General features: G+C 45.0%; 2 protein-coding genes across 2 annotated transcripts; both read left to right on the plus strand.

The window, feature by feature from the left end:
- Positions 1-246: 246 nt before the first annotated feature.
- On the plus strand, positions 247-10758 carry MYOT (myotilin; the record flags this gene model as incomplete). The annotated part of the gene is made up of 9 exons (XM_080627269.1): positions 247-683; positions 2689-2839; positions 4924-5025; positions 7007-7050; positions 7594-7726; positions 8637-8844; positions 9273-9438; positions 10050-10183; positions 10586-10758. The coding sequence occupies 9 exons, from the start codon at positions 247-249 to the stop codon at positions 10756-10758; spliced, it is 1548 nt and encodes a 515-aa protein (XP_080483395.1).
- A 1542-nt stretch (positions 10759-12300) lies between these two features.
- On the plus strand, positions 12301-22035 carry PKD2L2 (polycystin 2 like 2, transient receptor potential cation channel; the record flags this gene model as incomplete). Its single annotated transcript, XM_080627308.1, has 12 exons — positions 12301-12430; positions 12576-12668; positions 12893-13017; positions 14273-14526; positions 15274-15495; positions 15978-16206; positions 16730-16900; positions 18296-18477; positions 19574-19694; positions 20085-20186; positions 20993-21072; positions 21978-22035. The coding sequence occupies 12 exons, from the start codon at positions 12301-12303 to the stop codon at positions 22033-22035; spliced, it is 1767 nt and encodes a 588-aa protein (XP_080483434.1).
- Between the last annotated feature and the right edge of the window lie 1016 nt (positions 22036-23051).

Raw genomic sequence — 23051 nt, forward strand, 5'->3', positions numbered from 1 at the left:
TCGTGACTGCTCACAACACAGTATTTTTGTGGTTCAGATGGTGATGTGCGATTTATTTTATCTGTATTGTCTTCCTTAAGGGAAAATCCACACCAAGAAAGCCTCTATTCTGCAAGGCAAGGGTTCCATTCTATCCAGGAGCCCAGCCAAGACAGCTTTCGTGGCCTACCACCTAGTTTTTACCAGGCACCCATCCAAAGCCAGTTATCACCAACAAAAACCCAGGACAGCCGTGAAACTTCTCCTATGAGTGTCCCTAATTTCCCATCCGTTTCCTCTATGTGTCAACCAACCATGTTTAACTACGAGCGTCCAAAACACTTTATCCAGTCTAAGAATGTGTGCCAAGGGCAACAGCAGCCTCCAGGACCCGCAGCCTCTACAGAGTCAAGCAGACAACTCAAACAATCCTCCATCCTAATACAGCCTCGTAACCCCAGCGGGCAGAAATTCTCCTCCTCGTCATCGCTGAGCTCTTCAATCACGCTCTCCTCGCCTTCCTGTAGTGCCCCTAAGGAATCCACATATCCCGTCACTCCTGCATCTGCGCAGTCTCCTGCTAGCTCCTCATCCGGGCAACGGCTTATATCCATGCCTAACCAACCCCCCGCAGCATTCCTGTGCTCAGTGCTACCCTCGCAGCCTGACTATAACAGCCAAACTCCTTCTCCTATGGAACCTCAGTAAGTATATACAGGCTTCTAACCTCCCCTTGCTTTCCTCTGGCCTGGCCTTTCCCACGCACTGACCATCCCAAATCCAACCATCCGGTGAAGCACCGGCTTGGCCGAAGCCAATGGTACAACCCCCATTGACTTCTGATGTTTGAGGCAGGACTCTGCATGATTCGGGTTAGGAGGCTGAGTGCTTGCCCTTGGTGTCTGTGTGGGACAGATGGGTATCCGACCAGGAATTAAATTGCACAGCGGTGATGTCAGGGGGTGCTGGGCAGCTTTTCTGGAGTCAGTTTGAACAGTTCAGTTTGATTTGATGGAAATCTCCTATTTAAGGGTATTCACAAGAGGATGGACACCCATCTCAAATAAGTTTCTCTCAGCAAACATGGCTCATGAATGGGGAGGGAGGGGGGAAAGCAGTAGTAATCCCACATCTAGCCAAGGTTCCTAGTAAGTCTCAGCAGTACTTTCATGTTCCACATCATGATGGGACTCTACACTCCCCTCCAGTACAGTTTTCATTAATCAGAACAGAAAGGCGGCCACATGAAAACTTTACCCCTTCAGACCAAAGCCTAAATTCTTTCCTGAATATGTATTATATCATTTTGCCTTTGGGCTGCAATCCAAATATCTTCCAAGGTCAATGAGATGGCAGAGGGAGCTGGGTCTTGCCTTCTCACCAACTTGTATTCCTGCCAATATTAGCTGGAAGTCCCGGGGAAAGTCAGTGTAGAACACACCACACTCAACTGAGGATGTTAGAAAGGTGATAGGGGCTGGGGTCCTGCTGGCTTGGGTATAAATTCAGGTTTAAGTGCCAGTTTGTAGTCAGGGAATCTGAATGTTTGTGGGATTTCTTTGAATCACAGCACTGTGGGCATTGGAAGGTAAGACTGAGTGCGCTGTTGCTTAATACTACTGCAGGAGTGTGTGGGGTTAATTATGCACCTGGAGTAACTGCTGGGTTCTGTGTGTAGTGTGGGGCTGTTTTCATAGCAAAGGGCTTTAGTGCCTCATTGTGCTTTTCATATCAGCTGTTCTTCAATGCAACTCCCGTGAGTTGAGGAATTATTTTCCTAATCATGCTACAAAGTGGCAGATGGGGACAGGAGATGTATTAATCTGTTGGGCAAATTATTAACGTTTTTAAGTTATAACTTGGGCAATTTATTAAGTCCAAGCAGTGCTGGGAATACATGCCAGAATGATAACTTGAATAGAATGATGATGGCATCATATTTCAATGATAATTGAATAGAAATAATTGCTGAACACAACTGCAGCATCAGGGCCATGCTGTGTGTAACAAACCAGGTTGGACCCTGTCAGCATAGTGCTCTGACCTCGAGCAAACGTGTTTTGAAGGATGTTCCTCTTTTCCTAGCGCCTTTCAGAATCAAGTCTATTATCTAACTCCAAAACTTGACCGTGTCTCTTGGCTATGGATTACAGGACCAGGTAATGTGAGGGGGTCTGAAAGACCCAGCCTGGTTTAGAGTAAGCTCAGCTATTGACCATCTGGACAGAAATGCTATGGGAAGTAGCTTTCTGGGGCCAAGAAGAAGAGGACAATTAATAAGTTATTTGCTCATACCCAGTCAAGTAGTTTGTGACCTTGTTGAGGATTTGCAGCACCAGGGCCTTATTAACAATTGTAATTGCAAAGGAATGCAGTTTCTGAGGAAGAACTTACTCCCAAATGGGCCACATTGCTAGCGCACATCTAAGTCCTGGCAGGGGCCACTGCAGGGTGTAGGGATGCTGAACAGCCACCCACAGCAAACTGCTGCGAGTGTTGCGGGAGGAATTCAATGACTTGGTTAGACCATGATGCTTCCCCTTTTGATACCCAGTTATGCCGCCCAGCCTATCTATCTCCCAAATGCTTTACGTGTTCATTTGAACCACAGTTTCTAGGTAGCAGGTTCAGCTTGTGTGTGCTCTGTGAAGCTGTAGCAGTCAAGCAGGCCTACAGGAATAACTTTGTTTTCTCTTCCTGCGTGAGCAGTTACTCACAACCCATGTATAACAAACAAGCTAGCATCAACTCTATGCAGAAGACATCAGACCATGAAATTCGAGGAACAAAAGAGGCCCTCATTCAGGACTTGGAAAAGAAACTCCGATGCAAAGACAACCTTCTCCAGAATGGCAACCAGGTAAGGGAAACCTGTTGAGGGAAGAACCAGTTTGCTCTGACTCTCAGTAGTGCAAGCAGGGATGTGGAGAATAGTTCTAGTGCCCAAAGGCACTCCAAACTGAGCGGAAAGCAGAAGGAAATGCCACTGCCCAGACACGGAATGTGTGGCAAGAGATGGTTGCTGTAAGTCTGTCCATAGGCATGTACTGTGGCAACTGAATATCTGCATCTTCCGTGAGTTCATGAAGGGATGTGTTAACTTCTGAAAGCCATCTGATGCAGCAAGATGGGTTTAATCTGCTATTGCCTTCCCTCTTATCCTACCTTCTTGGCTAGCACGCACCATTCAAGCTGTCTTTGAATTTGTGCAATCAAATCAATAAGGTCAGGACTGGGAGAAAGGTACCTGTTTAGAGCCATGGTACGAACTTGAACTCTGCTGGGGATTCTGCTGAACATCACATCTACAGACTAGAAAGCCAAGGAGAATCCCTCAGTTCTCCAGACACCATTTCACCCTGGCTTTCTATGCTGGGGTTAATAAACCACCCCAAATCATTAGACACTTAGAGAAGTACCAATATTTGAAAGCTCATTCTAGAGACCATCACCACATGTGGTAAACCTCTTTGCTTGCTTTTTATATGAACAGAAAATCAAAGAAATTACATGAGTTTTCATCATTAAATCTTGTCTCCTATAAGGACTCTCAGTGTCACTACACACTTATTTGTTCTGCAAAGGGGCAAAATGCAATCTCCTTTACCAAGAAATCCAAATCCAGGAGAAAAAATAGTTGGGAAGCCCATAACAGCAAGCTGAAGTGAGCAGGTCTCTAATGTGGGAACCTTCCTGCTGGCTGGAGGCAGACAGGTAAAAGCCCAGTGTTTATAGTTTCCATCTTCTTTTCCCTGGAATAGAAGAGAGTTTTTCCATTCCCATCAGTAAGAACAGGTTTGTGTCACATATATTACTTTAAACATTGAAGGAAAAAGAATATATGAGGTCAAATCTGACCTAACGTGTCCCTACCAGGAATGTCCTATCTGCTGTAAGAAAGCCTGCCATTGCAAACCAGCTTTTCTTCCCATAGGAAGCCAGGCTAAAAATAAGGCTTATGCAATTGCTGTGCTGTGTCCTCCTCCCCTTGTCCTCCAACAACGCCTGAACCAAATGGCCAATCTCAGCCACACTTGATACAGCCACAGTGACCTCGGGGATATTAAGCTGTCATAGGTTTTCCAAGAGCTCTCTCCTTCTCTTCTAAAGAAAAGTCCCAGAAGCCTCCTTAAACCTTTACCTACCGAGTAGTAGCTACAGACACGTCCCATACACAGAGCAGAAATCCAGTGAGAGCTTGTCCTCTCATCACAAAATCAAACCCAAGGTAAATGTTGTGGGAAGTGAAGAATCAGGTGCTCTGGTGCTCAGGGGCATCATGTACTACACTGGACTAAAGTAACCCAGATGACAGAACTTGAATTTAACTCCTCTCATATTTATCCCTATGTGCTGCATCCATATTATAGAAACTTATTGTTCCTACTGAAACATGTTCTTGCTGCCTTCATAAGGTGGCTGTTGCACCAGCATAGGCTTCCCTTGTGCTCTCAGGGGTAGTGGTGCTGCTGTCTGGCTGTATCTGCTGCTAGTGTGGCTCTTGCTTTTTTGGGAGTATGTGAGATAGGAGCTAGAGCCATGATGGATGCTGAAGTAAACCCACAGCTGAATGACTTGGGAAGTTTTCCCAGCTCTAACAGAAAGGTACCCTGGGACTTACTCTGGCTTCTGAGATAATGCCATCAGTTACCCATAAATAATCCCAGTGGAGAAAGAGGAGGGGTGGAAGGCCACAGATGGCATTAGAGAGGCTTTGATGAACAGGCAGTTTAATCTTTGATGCATTTCAGTGCTGTATATATTGAGGCTGACTTCAGTAGGCATCACAGACTGCAAACCCTCTGGAACAGACGGGGAGTTTCTATTCAGCCACTGCTCCCATTGACAACACCCTGAATTTGTGGCATATTAATGTGTTCTTACAAGCTGACCTGAAATAGTGAATGGACTTCTGACTAGAATTCCTCTCCACTCTGCTTTAAGCGATTAACTTATGAAGAAAGAATGGCTCGCAGGCTGCTTGGACCAGTAAATGCTGCATCCGTGTTGGAAACACAAAGTGAAGACAACATGCAGAACTCACAGGTAAAAGGGGACCTGTCTCTAGAACAGTGATTTATGGGTGATTGTGCTGTGACTTGCTTGGACCTGAACAGGGCAGAGAGATGGGGTTTGTCTGGTGACAGTGCAGCAGATGGAAGCGGACTGCTCTCACTTTAGGGGTTTTTTTGGGTGGTGGTGGCAGGAGGAGGGAATTTAAACACCATCCCCTTGCTGGGCCTGATCTGTAGGAATAACCTCACCAAGGAAGAATTACAACAGCTGCTGCACAGCACTTGTGTGACAGGCAGAGAGCAGCACAGTGAGTGATACAGGTACCGACTCTAACAGCCCGAGTTCAGACAGGGCCAGGGCAGCAAGATTTACACCTGTCACTGCTTGGAGCAAGTGACATTCACTACAAGAGGTCAGGGCCTTGGGGTGGGATCGGCTGAGTTTTAGCCCCTCCAGGGGCCTGCATTCATTAAGAGGAAGCAAAGCAGTTATTTTAGCAGCCCACACGCTGACAGAAGAGAAGCTATCACTCCTGGCATCTTCAAAAGCATCTTAGTTGGAGACTTGCATCACTCGTTGGTTATTTAGGCCAGTTAAAAGCTCTCTTTGGCACTCCTGTGATCAAAGTTAGTGGAAATGTCTATGATGTGGCATCGGGTACCTGTGCAGCAAAACATCCTTCCTGCTGCGTGCCCATAGAGCCAGCAGGCTGGCGTGCACCTTCCAAAGTGCAGTTAGCAAAACTCTTCCATAGAAGAAACACTTAAGATCACAGCAAGGGAGGAATATGCCATATGAGCTATTTATCCCCAGTAATCACCTGACAAGAGCAGGCAAGAAGGGAATATTATGGATGTCAGAGCAAGGGAAGCCCTATCTTTTGCAGAGAACAAGGAAGCAGTCAGTCAAAACAGGGTAACTGACAGCTTTCAGGATGTGTGAAATGCTGCATAAAAAGGAGCACTGGGAGGAGAGATGGGGAGACCTTATTCCCATTGTTCAGTCTTATTTTTAAATATTGTAGTCACTGATGCACCATTCAGCTTCCTGATTCCTCAGGAGCTTAACTACACAGTCAGTCCATATAAGAGCATTAGAATTATCAGCAGCTCCATCACTACAGCATCATTTCACAAGACAAGTAATAATTGTACAGAACTTGTGTAAATGAGCAGATACAAGCAATTGCCTTTAGACTTAGCATTGAGTTCAGTCCAGCAAAACCCTCATCCACGTAATGCTTCCCCTGAACTTCAGGCTGCTTCTGTGCTTCAAGCTTAAACCCTGGCTTAAATGTTCTAAGGACTAGACTACAAGCACAGAACCAAGCATCATAATGGCTAATTGCAAACACACCAGAAACTTCCACGCAGCGTCTCCTCTGTCTGACTCCATTGCTAAAAGGAGTCACTGGTAACAAACTGCATTTCCAGACATGTAAGTTCCTAGCAGGGATCAGTCCTGGGTATGGAGCAGATTCACTCATGTGATGGTGGAGTTGTCAGCGAGCTTACTTGGTGCTGTGATCTAGAAAGAGAAAAATTTTCCAGCTCAGCATGTGTCCATTGCTCTTGGTACCATATTTAAGTGGGCACAATACGGCACTCTTGCCAGCGATTCCACTTCTATTCCTGCTATAGGGAAGGACACTTTGTACTTTGCTCTCATTTTAGATACTGCTGGTAGTACTATTCCCTTCTAACAAAGGTTATTGGCACACAAGGCCTTTGGCCAGCCAAACAAAAGCTGCTGCACCTATCACCTGTGCAGAGTGATGAGGAGCTGTGCCATTCTATTAATAGTACTTGTTACTGTCATGGCAAAGCTGAGGGTGAAAGCAGTGTATTAGCTCCTGATGTGAGCTCCTCTACCTCTTATCCCGATGACTTCTGAAGTATTCAGTTTGCTTTCAAGCAGCAATCAGTACATGAAATTAAAATGGCTTCTTGTTCAGTTTATAGATAAAACTTTGTGTTAACTCACCTCTTCCTCTTCTCTTTCCAAACACCAGAATGCAGAAAACATCAGGCTGCAGGTTCCTACAACACACATAAGGTAATGCATAAACTACATAAGAGCTAGTGTGCTACTCCTCAAGACCTTATTTCAAATGTTTCTAGACAATGTTGGTTTTATTTCACTACTTATCACCTTTTTTAAAGTAGTAATTACAAAGTCCATTTCTTCCTTTCAACTAAAACGCTGCCATTTATGATGCCTTTGATCTTAATCCAGTCAATTCTAAGTATAACACTGGAGGTTTAAAGGCTCAGTGTACCTAGGGCAAATATGCTTCATATTCTGGAAGATTACTCTCTAGTCACAGCAAGGTCTGACAATGTAAATGCTGAAACACAGCCTTGTAAGTTCTTTTGGATATTAGGCCAAAGATGAAGGCTTCACAGGTTGTGTTTCTGTGTTGAACAACTTGAGCAAGATAAGTGGTTGTCAAAGCCTGTGCCTTCCAGCTGAAAACCAAACCAGAACCGTAGTGTTGGACTCCCAAACGTGTTGAGGGACTTGAGCTGCAATCAGTGCTTTCTGTCATTTGTGCTGTGGTAGCTTCTACACAACTAACTTTTCCTGCCCACTCTTCAGGAGCAGACCATCCTCGAGAGGAGATGAACGTGGACACGACTCAATCCAGGAGAAGTTTTTCCAGCCACGTTTTACGCAAGTGCCTGAAGACGTAATTATTGAGGAGGGGCGATTCTGCAGGCTCGACTTCAAAGTAATGCCAGCCTTTCCCTTGCGGTTCCGTTAGCTCTGTGGGGTGTGTGGCATGGAAGGGTCTCTGCACGGCAGTGCCTTTGCACGTTTGTAAGCCAAATGGTACACGGTCTCTCCAGGCAGTGTAAATCTAGAAGCAGGAGATGGCGAAATGGTTTCCCCTTGAAAGATGTAAATGGAATGAGCTGCATAAGAATATGGTTAAAGTTAATAGTGGTAAATATGTAAATATGGACCACCACCTTCTCTGAGGTAACTGTGCTCTTGCTGGAGCAGATGATCTGGTGAGAAATTGCCCTAATTACAAACAGACAAAATGGCCTGAAACTGCATGGCCATTGCCTCAACCCTAGGGTAAGAAAGAACCTAGATCTGCACATGCAACTTCACTGCAAAGGCTGTTCGCTGATTTTGGTTTGGCTTGGTTTCCCTTAATCGCTTCCAATCTCTTTCCTTAAGTAAACTCTCGCTAGACTTGGCATTTTGCTGCAAATTGCTTAACTTCTGAATGTTGTGGGCAACCTGGAGCATGTCTGCAGGACAGCTTATTTCCATACATTATCAAAAGAGTGTGATATCAGCACTGCTGACGGTGTGAGCTGTGGGATGAAAAGGGAGAGTTTCCCCTTCTATGAACCCACAATGAGTATCTGGCTAATCAAAGCTACTTACAGGGGGTTGTAGGAACAGCCTCTATCGTCTTGTAGCTAAAGCTCATCTTTCCACAGCACTTCAGAAGCCTTCCTGTCTGTGCAGCTCCACATTAATATTCAAAAGTAGGCTAGACTGTAAAACTTCATGGTTGGATCATGATTTGATCATTTATGGGCATCAAAATCCCCAATAGCATTGAAGACCTTTTATAGTCCAAAACCTGTTTTAACTCTTCACTGCTTTTCTCTCCTTCACAGGTTAGTGGGCTGCCAACTCCAGATGTGATGTGGTATCAGAATGGAAGAATGGTTCATCAAGATCAGTTCCATAAAATGATAGTGTCAGAAAAGGGATTCCACTCATTTATTTTTGAGGCAGTCAAATCATCTGATGCAGGGACATACGAATGTGTGGCTGTCAACCGTGCAGGAGAAGCATCTTTCACAGTAAAAGTGGAAGTCATTGGTAAGACTGAGAGCACTGATAACTACCTGACCACATGAAACATAAACCAATTAAGAAGCAGAGCTAGATCTCTATATATTCAGACTCAAATGATAACAAACCCCTTACCTTTTCCAAGACTGTTTTAAAACATACATCCAGGATGCCATATTTCTCAAATCACTTTTGGTGGGACATTTAGATGTAGTGGGATGTCCAGAATTTGGGAGTTGTTAATCTCCCAAGATGGATAACTTATTTTGTCTTACTCTCCTCCTGAACTGGATTGCGTCTACTACACCATTATGCTCATGGGAATTGCCTGTATGGTAAGGAGATGCAGTAAGGAACATGTGCCCCACTGAACTGACATTTTGAAATCTTAAAAACCAGGCCTGATATTGGCATTCAAAACTTACAGTAACTCCTCTTTATCTTCTTTAATTTAGCCAAAGAACATCACACGCCGCCAACTTTCATCTTCAAGCCACAAAGCAAAAAGGTTTTTGAAGGAGATACAGCCAGACTCGAATGCCAGATCTCTGCTATCCCAACACCCAGGATTTACTGGAAAAGAAACAACGAAATGGTACAATATAATACAGATCGAATAAGGTATCCCGCTAATGAGTTGGTGTGTTAGAAAACAATAACCAGTATTTGTTAAGCCAAAAGTGGCTGGTTTTAAAAGTAGCAAGCTGGAAAGCTAGATCTGCACCTTGTTTCTGACACACAGTGAACAAGACCATAAGTCTTGGTTTTGAGGGCACAGGGAGAAAACTGTGACCAGATGCCGTGTTGAATTCTAGCAGCAGTTACAAGGCCCATGGAGAAGCCTGGCCTTAGGATTGAAACATGCAATGCATCCATCATGTGCTGATGCAATGGGGCTTCAGAAGGGCCTTGATTCTACATGAATGATGTGATGATATGATTCACATGATGTCAATCACAGATTGGTTTGGGTTGGAAGGGACCTTAAAGCTCACCCAGTTCCAGCCCTTGCACGGGCAGGGACACCTTCCACTAGAGCAGCTTGCTCCAAGCCCCGTCCAACCTGGCCTGGCATCACTAGTGGCTTACAATACAAATGCAGTGTTTATGTCTAAATAGCCCTGCAAGAATTGTTCTAGGACTTGCTCAGCTCCTCAGCGTGTAAACTGTCTCTCTGATTTCAATGTCTTCTCTCCTTATGTGGCACTTACACAAACACCTTCATTTTTCAGCTTGTTACATGACAATACTGGAAGGATTTGCCTCCTGATTCATAATGCAAACAAGAAAGATGCTGGTTGGTACACTGTGTCTGCTGTCAATGGAGCGGGAGTGGCCACATGCCACGCCAGGCTAGAGGTTGCAAGTAAGTACCACATTACAGTGCCACAACCGCAACTGAAACTGCCACTGGCATTCAGAGCAGACCCTAAAGGTGAACCTAATGAAGCTCAGAGTGCTGGGAGGATTGCTTTCCAAAGACAGTGACCCAGACAAAACCGTAACTATCTCAGGAAAAACTCTTTTGTTGAGTGTCAGGACACTGTGGCGTGTCCTTTGAACACTGTCTGTTATCGGCACTGTTTAAAGACTACAGTTTGATACCAAGAAGGAGGGTGAATATAAATCTCTGGTGTCTGAGATATGGGCTTGGTCTGTTAAATTCTTCTAAGGGTTTGCCAGTTTCTGCTGCAGATAAAAAGGAACTGGGTTGCTCTGCCCTCAGTCTTTCCACAGACACTGAAAGAAGCTTTTTTCTCTCTTTCAGCACATACAAACAAGCCACTTCCAGCCCCAAAGCAGTTACGGGTCCGACCAACTTTTAGCAAGTATTTGGCACTTAATGGAAGAGGACTGGATGTGAAACAAGCTTTCTCACCAGAAGGAGAGTTTCAGCGGTTGGCTGAGCAGTCTGGACTGTATGAAAGTGATGAACTTTAACTGGAAGAGGAGATCTCACACCTGTAAGAGACAATTACAACATAGATGCAGTTAACTGGTGATTGCCCTAAATAGCAAAATGACTATCTACAGATTTTTACTTTCTCGCACATCCAGCTCTTCCCATTTTACCAAGTTAGATTTTATTTATATGGTTTGGTGACTGTAACCATTTACTGAGTATTGTATTTGAACTATAAAGCCTAAGAAAGCAGGCTAATTAGTTTGTACAAGTGTGGGTGGGTTTAGTTCTACCTGTACTTGGTTACATGCTGAAGTAGGTTGGTTTGTACTGCTGCTCTAATATCACTCTTGATCGTATCAGAAGTCTGTGCTGTCTGAATACTAAAACCAAATAGATTAGAGTGTTTTTATGAGAATAAATTAGAGGCAAATAAACCTTTGAGTAACCAACATCAGCCGTGAGTCTTCCTTGATCTGTTAAAACCAGCTTGCACATGTCTAGCATCAGCTGCAGCCTGGCAAAGGTAGATTCTTACCATCTAGTCTGTCACTGCTTCCCTCCCCTCTCTGCTCCCCCCATTGTTTCCCTTCTAACATCTATAAACTAGATGCTGGCATTCCCTTAACACTAAACCATGTCAATGAGGCAGCATTAATCCTCTTTGTCCTTGCACACTTGATCCAAAAGCTGCCCTGCCTCATTTGAAGCTTTAAAGCTGTTTTCCCTCCTTGCTCCTTTAATCAAGGCCCCTGGCTGTTGACTCTCAACAAGCTATTGCTCTCAGTCGTCCAAATGGTTTGTGTGGTGCCATTCAAAGCCACCTTGCTCACAATAATAATAATAAATACCATGAAATGTGATTTTGCCCAATCCAACAAACCTGATCTCTGAAGATTTGTACTTGCTAAAAGGAAATGTATGAGGGTGGATGAGCTCTTGGGGGTTGCACAGCAATGCTGCTGCTTGTCAGCAAACCCCACAGCATCTTCCAGCATGGAAAAAATAAAGCCTCAGCTTTCCCCCAACACTGCAGTGCCATTAAATAAACCCCCAGCTCTGAACAGCACAACGCTGGCTATTAAACTCCTAACTAAGCAAAACCGGTCTGTCACCATCCTTCCCCTCTGGGCTGCCCGAGCAATGCAATACACTGAAGTAAGTCCTTCAGTGAGTTTGAGCTGATCAGATTGATACCCCATCACCCGTATGCTTCTCGTGAACATAAAGATGCTGCACCGCTTGGACCAGAGCACGGCGTCAGCGCAGAGCAGCAGCTCCAGCTCTGGCACAGCAGCATCCCCGGTTCCTCTGGGAGCCTCACCTGCACCTCAGCGCTGCACTGCTGTACACTTAAACGCAGATCTCCCATGTTCCCTGCGCTCCTCGCTCGGCTCGGTTTAACCGGACGCAACCAGCCGCAACTCACCGGTTAATCCCGCCCGACGGGCGCGGGCTCTACCTGACACCGCTGCCCCGCGGGGCCCCGCCGCGGCAGGACCGACCCGAACCGAAACTCAGCAACGCGAACAGCGGCCTCCCAGGGCGGCAGCGGCCGGGAACCGGCCCGAGGCGGGGGAATGCTCTCATCGCCGCACGTTGAGATTCACACCGAGGAGCGCCGGGAGCCGGCCCAGCCCGGCCCGGCCGCCATGGAGCCCACGGCAGCGGTGCAGCTGCCCGTGGTGAAACACTGGCTGAGCAGCCGCGGTGCGTCAGGCGGCCCCGCTGCCCTCCGGCGCAGGCCCGCTCCCTTCACCTCAGGGCCGGGCCGTGGCCCGGTGCGGCCCAAGCCGCGGCCTAAGGGCCCCGTGCCCTGACCAGGCTCTGCCCCCACTGCTCTTTCCCCAAACAGGCCCCCGGGAGACCGGCACCAGCGAGCAGGAGCTGAAGGACATGCTGCGGGAGCTGGCTGTCTATGTCATCTTCCTCATAGACCTCTGTATATGTAAGTCATTAAACGGCTTGAGCCCTGCTGACAAGTACCTACCGTGCGAGCTCTGCCTCTTCCCGTATCCCCTTTATCCACCCGTCATCCACCCCAAAGCATCACTTCAATCCAATTGCCTTTCTCTAGCAGGATGACCTAGGGACAAGCGAAGCAAGGTTAGAAGCTGTTGTCATGCTCTAATTTTAGCCTGCGAGCATCCTCTCTTTGCCCCTTCTTTCCAGTGGCCTTTGGCATGGTGAGCATAGACATGTACCACCTGAACACAGTCATGTCCCATCTCTTCACGGAGCCCGCTGAGGGCGAGGAGGGTTTTGGGAGCATTCGGAGCAAAGCTGACTTCTGGAAGGTAAGGCTTTTGTTACAGACAAGTGAGGAGTTTCCTAGTGTTAATTCCGAGCAACACAGGCTCATGGACCTCAATGGTCTTAAGGTCCTTTCCAACCCTAACCATTCTGTGGTTCTCCTAAAAGCCATGTGCTAGATGTGCTTTCAGCACAGGAAAGGCAAATAACTTATTAAAATGCATTTGGATTGGGTACAAACACACACGAATATTGATAGTTCTGATCAATCAGTGGAAGAAAACAATAGGCCAGTTAATTGCTGCATTGTGTTCTCAGTGAAGCTTGAAAAGAGCTTCAATAAAAACAGATTTTGGGTTTACAGCTCTTTTGACTTTCAGGTATTAAAACCAATCCAAGATCTATGATTTCCAGTGGAAAACCACCTTGGCTCGCCTGGTTTGCTGTTACATTATCCTGTATGTCAGTGACAGCTGCAGAACACTTGTCTCTGTTTTCACTACTAGGTGGAGGACCTCCCAAAATGACCAGCATTGCCCAGCGGCCAGCAGGAGGCGAAGTTTCTCATCCTGCTCTTCCTTACAAATGGAAATGCCTGGCTATAACAATTCATTGGGAAGAATTGCACTCCCTCTTAGCACGGTGTCTGTAATTGCCAGTCCATCAAATAGCGAGCCTTTGCTCTTACAGTGTGTGGGCTGATGTACTGGGCACGGTTGTAATGCGTGCTGAGATGGTCCCAAACCATGAGGGCGTGTTGTTTTGCACTCAGAATAATACTCCCCCAAAATTGAATTGCTCTTTCTCGGCATCTAAGAAACATCCAGGAAAAGAGGGATTGTTTTTCCCCACCTTCATAAATAAATACATTCAGATGACTAAAACCCTAATCAGAAACGTATCCCAAACCAGATCTGTCAGAGATTAAGATAACCCACAGATTTTGTTAAAACAACATATAGTGTTTGTGTTTAAACATATTTGTTTAGAATTCAGGAGAATTCTAAAGAGATGTTTGAGTCTTACCCTGAATAATCCCATTACACATCCCTGATAGAATTGCATAGGGAACAGAATTGACTCATAGCAAAAAGATGTAAATATATCATATGTGTAAGACAGGACATCGGCAGGAGTTGTTTGTATTCTAGCTTAGACTCTGTAGCTATAATAACCTGGGAACCCTGTATTTGTGACTATTAGAGATAATATTAGAGATATCAGAGATCTGTATGCTAAAGAGAGGGGCAATAGCGGTATTGAAATCTTCTGAAACCTTAACCTCACTTGTACGTGCAGTTTGTACAGGGACCACTGTTGGATGGACTCTACTGGGACAAATGGTACAACAACAAGACGTTACCCTTCCAGAACTACAGCCATATTTACTATGAGAACTTACTGTTAGGAGCAGTCCAGGTTCGACAGGTGAAAGTGCGCAACAACACGTGCTCCATCTACCCCTATTTCCGTAGCTTTTTAGACGACTGTTACAGTGAGTACCATTACCAAGCTGAAGACAGGTCTGACGATGCTCTAAGGAACGAATCTGAGTAAGTCATCCTACTCCAGCACAGAAATGCTTTTGGAAACCTAACCAAAGCCTTAATGCCACTATTGTTCACTTACTCACTACTGTGCATGCAGTTAGCTGAGTTTTTCCTCTTGTTTACATTGTAATAAATCATGGATTTGCTTTTATGCCAACATTATGAATGGGAATTTAGCATGGGAAATCTATAGCGGAGAGACAGGAAGAACTGGAAACAGCAAACCCAGTTCAGCAGAAGCACATTAGTGGGTCTATCTCCATTAACATCTCTGGAGAAACGCTCAATTATATGAGGCTTGAATTTAAATCCCATGTTTATAAATTGGAATCATGCTAAAATGCTCTGAAAACAAAGCCAAAAGGCCTGCTTCACACATTTCATTTAGCATGAATTTAACGCAATGGAAGAACCTGTGAACATGCCACAGGAACAATGAATTATGGAAACCAGAGATACTCCATTTGCCTACAAAGGTTTTAAGGTAATTAACTGTCTGGCCCACATTGGACAAAATCCATATTCATAACCAATTGCTGTTTTGTGAATGTACTGAGCAGCTAAATAAAATGTGAGTATCTTAAGGCCATATTCTTTATGTAAAGAAGCGCATTATTTAAAGGTCTGACTTAACTGGTCAGTCGTGGATGCAGAACACAAGAACTAGCAAGTATTGTATAAAATAAAAGGTGAAGCTTACTTCAGTCCAGGTTCCATAAGCTGAGTGCTTTGCTTTCCCATTTCTGACAGATGGAAATATACGCCAGCTGATTCGTTTACCCTGTGGTACTTGGGAAATATGGGCATGTATGGCAGTGGAGGGTATTTGTTCACCTTACCTAAATCGAAGCAGGAGAGCATAGAGAAGTTGGCATCTCTGAAGGAGAACAACTGGCTCACTAGAGGAACCAGAGTTGTATTTATCGACTTCTCAACATACAACGCTAACCTAAACCTCTTCTGTATAGTCAAGTGAGTTCTTATCTTCACTACATGTGAAGTCCAGTTTACTGAGGCATGATGCTTTCATAAGGACACAAGGGAAGGCTGGTCACCTCAGGCATATGCAGCCACGTTTCCCAGGTAGTAGCTGGCAAGACAGTAATCCATTAAAGAATGCAGAAGTGCAGGGAGCTGACCCAGATCCTTCCTTTCTATGTTTTTTTTTAGTAGAGGGTATCTGGTCTGTACAGCTGGTTGCTGCTGTTGGAAGGAATTTCACAGCCTTTCGCAAGGTCAGAGATGGATTAGTAGTCCTGTTGTCAGCTAGGGGAGGGAAAAGACTCAGGATACAGTGATCATTTGCTCTACTGAGAAGGTATCTTACAAGAAGACCTTAGAGATGTAGGAGTTCGAGCAAGGTATTACGAATGTAGTAATGATTAGTATTGAAAATAAAGGGCTGAGATGATTTAAAGGGATGGTAACTAACACCAGTCCCCAATTTTTTTCAGGTTGGTGGCAGAGTTCCCTGCCACCGGTGGTGCTTTCACCTCTATACATATCTACTCTGTGAAGCTCCTCAGATACATCACAAGTTACGATTACTTCCTGGCTTCTTGTGAAATCATCTTTTGCCTCTTTATCATTACATTTATAATCCAGGAAGCTATAAAAATAGTGAAACTGAAAAGGCAGTATTTCAGAAGTGGTTGGAGCTGGCTGGATTTGATGCTGCTGATGGTGAGCTACCCCTTGACTTTAACCTCTGTGCTTGCCAGTGTAGGCTTGCACTGAATACACAGCCAACAAGCCAAACAGCCCAAATCTGTGTCGGGTTTGAGTCAGCCACCCAGTGTTCTGCACTGAAGAGGCCACATGGCCCAGCATGGTTCAGCACACTGAACTCTTCTAGCTTTGCTAGCAGCTTGCTGTGGCTCCACATCTTTTATACTTGTTATCGACCTTGTTTGTTTGAGCCTTAATGTTTGCAGAGCAGGGAAGCAGTAGCATGTAACAGAGCTAACACAGTAAATTAGAATGTATGCAGCATGTTAAATACCAGAAGGCCGGAATTATTACAGTACCATTACAATTGTTTTGGGCAATAAAGTCTTGTATATATGGATTATGACCAAAAAAGCTCAGGTTTTCCAAATCTAGCCAAGGGCATGTTGAAATCAAAGTCTTTCCCATGCAAAATGATAGCCTGAAGGAGAAGGCATGTAACTGGACTTGAGTTTCACTGGCTTCTGCTTTCCTTCAGGTATCCATCCTTGCCATCATCTTCAATATCTACAGCACCGTAGAAGTGTCCCTGCTAATGGAAGAGCTGCTGTCTGATGCCAATGTATATCCAGACTTCTATTTCCTTACGTTCTGGCAAGTCCTTTACAACAATATGATTGCTGTCAACATTTTCTTTGCTTGGATAAAGGTATTGGCTCTTATTCCCTTTTTTGTACTTAAGAATCAGCATTTCTAAGCATAGCGTAAGTGTTCACTTGTACCTTTTCATGGGTGAATTGCAAAGGTGGGGCTAAAAGGGAGAATTTTGTTTATGAGATTCCAGAAGAGTTTAAAATTACCTCCTTCTCATAAACATGGTCACACAGATTCCAAGCCCATCTAGAAAGGAATTTTGCACATGGGCAGCTGTCTCCATTGGAGCAGCTGGGAAATGACCATGGCCAAAGAGCCTCCTCAAACTCAGTATTTTCCTAGACTCAATATGATCCAGGTCACAGCCTGACCTATACAGATGGCATGGTTGTAATAGGTGAAGCTATTCATAGCTTTTGTAGCCAAAAGGAAGGCAAAATGTGTCTGAACTTGATTCAGAAGTGGCTTTGTGCCCACCTTTCATTTCATTCTTGCAAATAGATTTGCTGATCTCTGGACAGCAAACTGCTCCAAGATTAGGAGCTACTTTTGTTCCTAACCAGATGCTCTGGGGCTAAACCAGCCCTGCCTGTTTGCCTGCCACTGCCCCGTATCTGCTAAACCTTGCTGGTGCTGGCTGGGGTCTGCTCCCCTTCCCCTTTACCCAGCAGACAGCAGTGACTTGAGTTTGGGAGGCCTCAGTGTTCCCAGTGACTGGACGAAGCTTCCCAAGGCCCTCTGCTCTGATGCATTTATAGAACATCCACCACAAAGCAGCTATGAAACAGGCAGGGGAGGTGCTCACATCTGGCAGAGGAGATCACACTTTACAGTCATGTCCCAGGTACCTCAACACAGGCTATTGTGAAAGGTCACATCCTTTTAAAATTGACAGGCTTTTGGCCTTCCTCCACCTCCCAGCCCGACCAAAAGCTGTTTGGGAGCACTGGCTGTTAACCAGTTCTGTGCACAGCCTTCCTCACTACATCCCTTCTGTACCCCAGCCCCTGCATCACCCTCCCTTCAGACTGTTCAGTCAGTAGCACAGCTGTGTTTATCATTAATGACTGTCATTGAGCAAAGCTTGTTCAAGGCCTTGTTTCAGACCCAAAGTAAAAGAGAGCTCCTTACCAATTCTGCAGACACAGGAGGGTGGAATGGCTTGTGGTCTCCTTGACCGGGGGTCCATAACTGCTAGAACTGATCACACATATCAGTACCAAGCAAAGACCTAACATGCTGTTAGCTTTAGCATAGACACGTATTTGCCCTAGAGAATATTCATCTTCTCCAGAAACACACCCAATCCTAGTGTGTTTCTAGATACATCCCATTTCTGGGTACAACTTAACCTGTAAATGATGATTACAGATAACATTCCAGAAACCCCTGTTAAGAAATTGCAACACATTTTGATCCCCCAACAACGATATGTTCTGTTCTCTTGCAGGTACTTAAATATGTGAGATTTAACAAAACAATGGAGCAGTTGTCCTCCACTTTATCTCGCTGTGCCAAAGACATCTTTGGTTTTGCCATCATGTTCTTCATCGTCTTCTTTGCCTATGCCCAGTTTGGCTATCTGGTCTTTGGGTCACAAGTGGACGAGTTTTCCACGTTCCGGAAATGCATGTATGTACTTTGTAAACTTTGGGATACAAACTGGTGCAGGTACAAACCAGTTTCTGCTAGGCAGAACTTAAGAGTACAGGGCTCCAGCACTTTAGCTTATCTCATAGAGTAAACCCCTTTTTGACTCCCAAAGCCTTCCCGTGCTCAGAAAAGGACGTATGTGCATTAAACAATGCAGGGGAGCCACAGAAAGGGAAGCTCAGGAGCAGGTCACCCAATGGAGCCATTAGTCCCCCCAGCTCTCAGCTTTGCCACATGTAACCAGCCCCTGGGTGATGGAGCAGGCTGCCTCTTTCACCTCTTTCAGAAGGAATGGCATAAACCCACCAAGCAGACACGCTCAGAGCACAAGCTGAACACACCCAGCTGCATGGCAAAGGGTGCCCGAATCCCATCTGCTGGCTCTGCTACTCGCTGTAGCATCATCATCAGATCAATGCCAGATACCAGATGGAGCTGGCTTTGATGGTCCTCACACTTTGTAGGGTCCCTAACCTGTCACTCTCATCAAGCCTTGAGTTTTAGCCCATGGCTACATTTCTTACAATTCAGAGATCTTTAGTGTAGCAGATTGTTTGAAAGCAGCTTTTCATGTCAAATTAAGGCACTTGTAAACCAGAAAAACACCTTGGTTTAGACCCACCCGGGTGTGAGATGGTTTTAAGATGTTGCAATACAGAGAAATGAGTATTTGTCTTCACTAGGAATAAAATCCCCTATAGGGAGCATAGGGGGATGCTATGTGCTGAGAGAAGGTGCTTATTCTGTGCTAAGAGAAGGTGGCGGATCATGAAGCCAGAACAGAAGGGAAATCATTAAAATAAGCTACATGACTTATCCAAAATGAAGGAATTTTCTCACACAAGCACACCAGGACAAATTCCTTTGTACTTTCAAATTCCCAAGTATATGCTAAATGTCCAGTTTATCACTGCTGTACTATCCTGGCTCACCTTTTGATTTCAGCGATGAAGGTAATGGTGAATCAGTCTCAGTTGTATGTATTGATTTGAGCTTGTTTGTTTGCTTGTGATGCTTACAATGCTCCTCTTTAGCAGAAGCCAGTCAACCTGACTCTGGTACTTTTTACTCCCAGCTTCACACAGTTCCGTATTGTCCTGGGAGATTTTGAGTTTGAAAACACAGAAGCAGTAAACAGAATCCTTGGACCCATTTACTTCATCTCATTCGTATTCTTTGTGTTCTTCATATTGTTGGTAAGTATTAGCTTAAAAATGCTTATCCTTTTGCATTAGCAGTAGAGAACTATTGTGTAGTGCTCTGAGACAGTGGTTTTCAACCTAAGATGACACCAGGCTTGTCCTGGCTGCCCCTCAGTACATCTGGGCAGAGACAGCAGTCCTTGACATTTCCCAGCTCTCCCTTCCTCCAAACTGCCACAAAAAGGGGCTTTTGCACCACAAAACGAGCACATTGAATGGTGACAATAATGCTACCAGATAATGTATCTGCATTGGGTGCATCTGCACTCAGAAAAGCTCAAGTCCATATGTGCCCTAGCATGGAGCAGCCCCCAAACAACAGCCCCAGCATAATACAGATGCAGCTTCCAGAAACAAATGTCTAACTGCATTCTTCCTGTGCAGAACATGTTTTTGGCCATTATAAATGACACCTATTCGGAAGTCAAAGCAGACTACGATGTGATGCCCAGTCACAAACTCCCGATCAGACACTTCTTTAGACATGTAAGTAAACACTTGTGTAACTACCTCATTTAATTCCAGACAGAAGGAGAAATTCTAAGCTACATCAGTAGCAAAGAGCCTGAAACAGCTGGGCCATAAACATGTAAGAACACTCAAGTATTGATTTTCCACTTTAAGTAAACATTTGACAGATGCAGAGACATCCTTCTATCAAGTCCCCACGAGCTCCTAATGGTAAGAGCAGTGTATGAGTTAGGGTGCAAGGAGCCTACCTTTACTTCACCCTTTTAAAACCAATATTTAAGAGCAGTCTGGTTTGTGATATGTCCCATCATATTCTTCAGAACACTGTTGCTTCTCTAAATGGAGAAACTAAAGATCTTCTGTGCAGGGGAAGACAAGACAAGTAGAAATATGGGCCTTTAAAATTCCACAAAGTTCAGACCATTTTTATGTGCCAGAAATGAGTATAAAATGGGAACAAATCTTTTCAGTGCAACCTGAAATCATGACCTCAGCCCAACAACATCAACAGCCCAGTCCAGATTCTCCCACCCAAGCTCATTCTCCTACTTACCATGACTACAGTAAGATTAAACTGAATATGCTTGAAAACAGAAGCTTTTACTGGGTTTGGTTGGCTACTACCTTCAGGGCTTTCATGACCAATTTGAGCTATGGCAGGGTAAGTTCTCTGAGTTGAGCTGAGGGAACAAAGAAAGCGAGAGACTGGTGAGGCTTCTGTTGAACTGCCCAGGCAGTGTGCTGAGGGTTTGCTCCTTGTACAAAATGTCTCTGGTTAAACACAAGCCATTTAACATTTAACTCTCCCTGTCAACGTCCAGAGTTGTGATAATGCTCTTATCAAGCTCAAGCTGAAGAAACCTGAGGAAGACACACAACCAGAAGCAGAGAAGTTGGAAAGGTAGGACCTCAGCATTGGCTTTTACCCCCTGTACTGAGCACGGACCTGTTCTCACAGCACTTCTGTCTCTTCTCATTTGTGTGAATGACAAGCAAGGAATTACCATCCACTAGAAGGAAGCATGTTTCTAAGACAGAAAAGGTAGGTTTTATTCTTTCCTGTCTTCTTAGAAACTTATTATATTGCAGAGGTTGAATAATACAAAAGGAGTCACAGTTGTCCCCACTGTTACTTACAAAAGCTATTTCTCCACAAGATGCTATTTTTAACAACAGAGGAATGGTAAAAGCTAGACCTATAAATAAAGAAAAATCCCTAATAATGTGCAACACTTCAAATGGGAGCCTGTTCAGGCAAGGTCATACACTGCAACAGCAGAGCTGGCTGTAGGGTGGGATCAGTGTGGCTTAGCAATGGTATAAAGTTGTGAGCTGGGCATTTGCCCAAATGTTAAACAGAAACAGATGTATGGAAAACAAACAAGTTTCACATCAGTTGGTTGGGTCAGAGGCTGCATCTACAGGAAGAAGAAAGGTCACTGTAGCTTCGTTTTGCTTTACAAAAGGGTTTCTAATAGTCTTTGGTAGCTCCATATCTGGGGTAAGCCTGTGCAAGTACTTCTAAAACACTTTTTAAGCAGTCACTTGCACAAGGGAAGGGAACCCCCTTGGCTCACTGTGAAAACTACTGCACACACTTGCCATCTCTCTGCACTCCAAAAAGAAGTGTGCGTTCCTATAGCCTGTCTTTTTGGGAGGGCCGGGAGGAAAATCTACTTTCAGATAGAGAACAAAGCTGCACAGATCTTTTCCTTGCACAAGTGAGTGTGTTACAGGTGTCCCAGTGAGCCATGCTGGCTGTGGCTATGTTTGCTATTTCTTTTTAATCCCTCTGCCGTTGAACAGAGCCCTTCGAAGGTATCAGAGCTACAGGCAAAGAAAGGAAAAGGAAGACATCAGATGATTTATCTGTCTGCTCAGAACATGGCCTCGGGCCCAGCTCAGGGCTATGTCACCATTGCAGATTTTCAGCAGTAAGTATGTGTGATCTCTTCTTGCACTCTTATTGCCATCCCCCAGCAGCTGCAGCCTTAGCTGAAACCCTCACCTGACAGACAGAAGACCAACGTAAAGTCAGTGATTTTTAAGCTATTTTAAGTCCTTTTATACTGGCTGATAACAGCTGCTCTCAGGGAGGGAAAAGGGAAACAAAAGGATTTAGCAGAGCAGCTTGTAAAGACATCAGTCAAGAATGAGGTGGGACAAGAACACTTCCAGAACATCTCCTTGTGGCTGCCCAGCGAGGGGGACAGAGACCATAGGACCTTGTGCTTGTGATGTGGCATTTCAGGACTTAGATCCTTGGCAGCTGACCCAAGTGAGCAAAAAGGCTGCAAGTTGAAGAGCAGCAGCATCTCAAGGATATGTGGCTGTGTTTGTGTGTTCTAGGCTCTTGAGTTACACAGCTGAATTGGGGAAGGAACTCAACACCACCAATGCAAGACTCAGGAGAATCATAAGAAACATGCAACAGCAGGATGCTGCAGGCAGGCCGACATGCTGAAACACTTGGTTGCTCAGCTGGTGACAGAGATGGCCCCAACTCGTTCCGGTTTAAATACATCCAAAGGTCCCACCCCCTTTATTGTTTTCTATTTCTGGCTAAAAGAAGCAGGAATGTTATTAAAGGTATTATTAAAAAATAACCATTGCTTCTGAGTCTCTTCTCTGAGAGCTTCAGGTGCTGCTTTAACTCAGAACTGAGCAGCCTTGCTGGAGTTCTGGGTGGGCATCTCTGTGGATGCCTGTACAACACTGATTCCTGTGCCTTGTCTGGGGGCTGCTGTGAGACACTGATGTGTAACCAGAAGAGCAGATCACCAGTCATGGTGTCATACTGGGCCTACTCCACCGCCTCCTCTCCCTCTCTGGCCCTGTGTAACCCAGTGCAATCCTCAGTCACAAGCACAGTTCACCACA

This window comes from Psittacula echo (genome assembly GCF_963264785.1).
Source record: "Psittacula echo genome assembly, chromosome: 11".
NCBI classification, from domain to species: Eukaryota; Metazoa; Chordata; class Aves; order Psittaciformes; family Psittacidae; genus Psittacula; species Psittacula echo.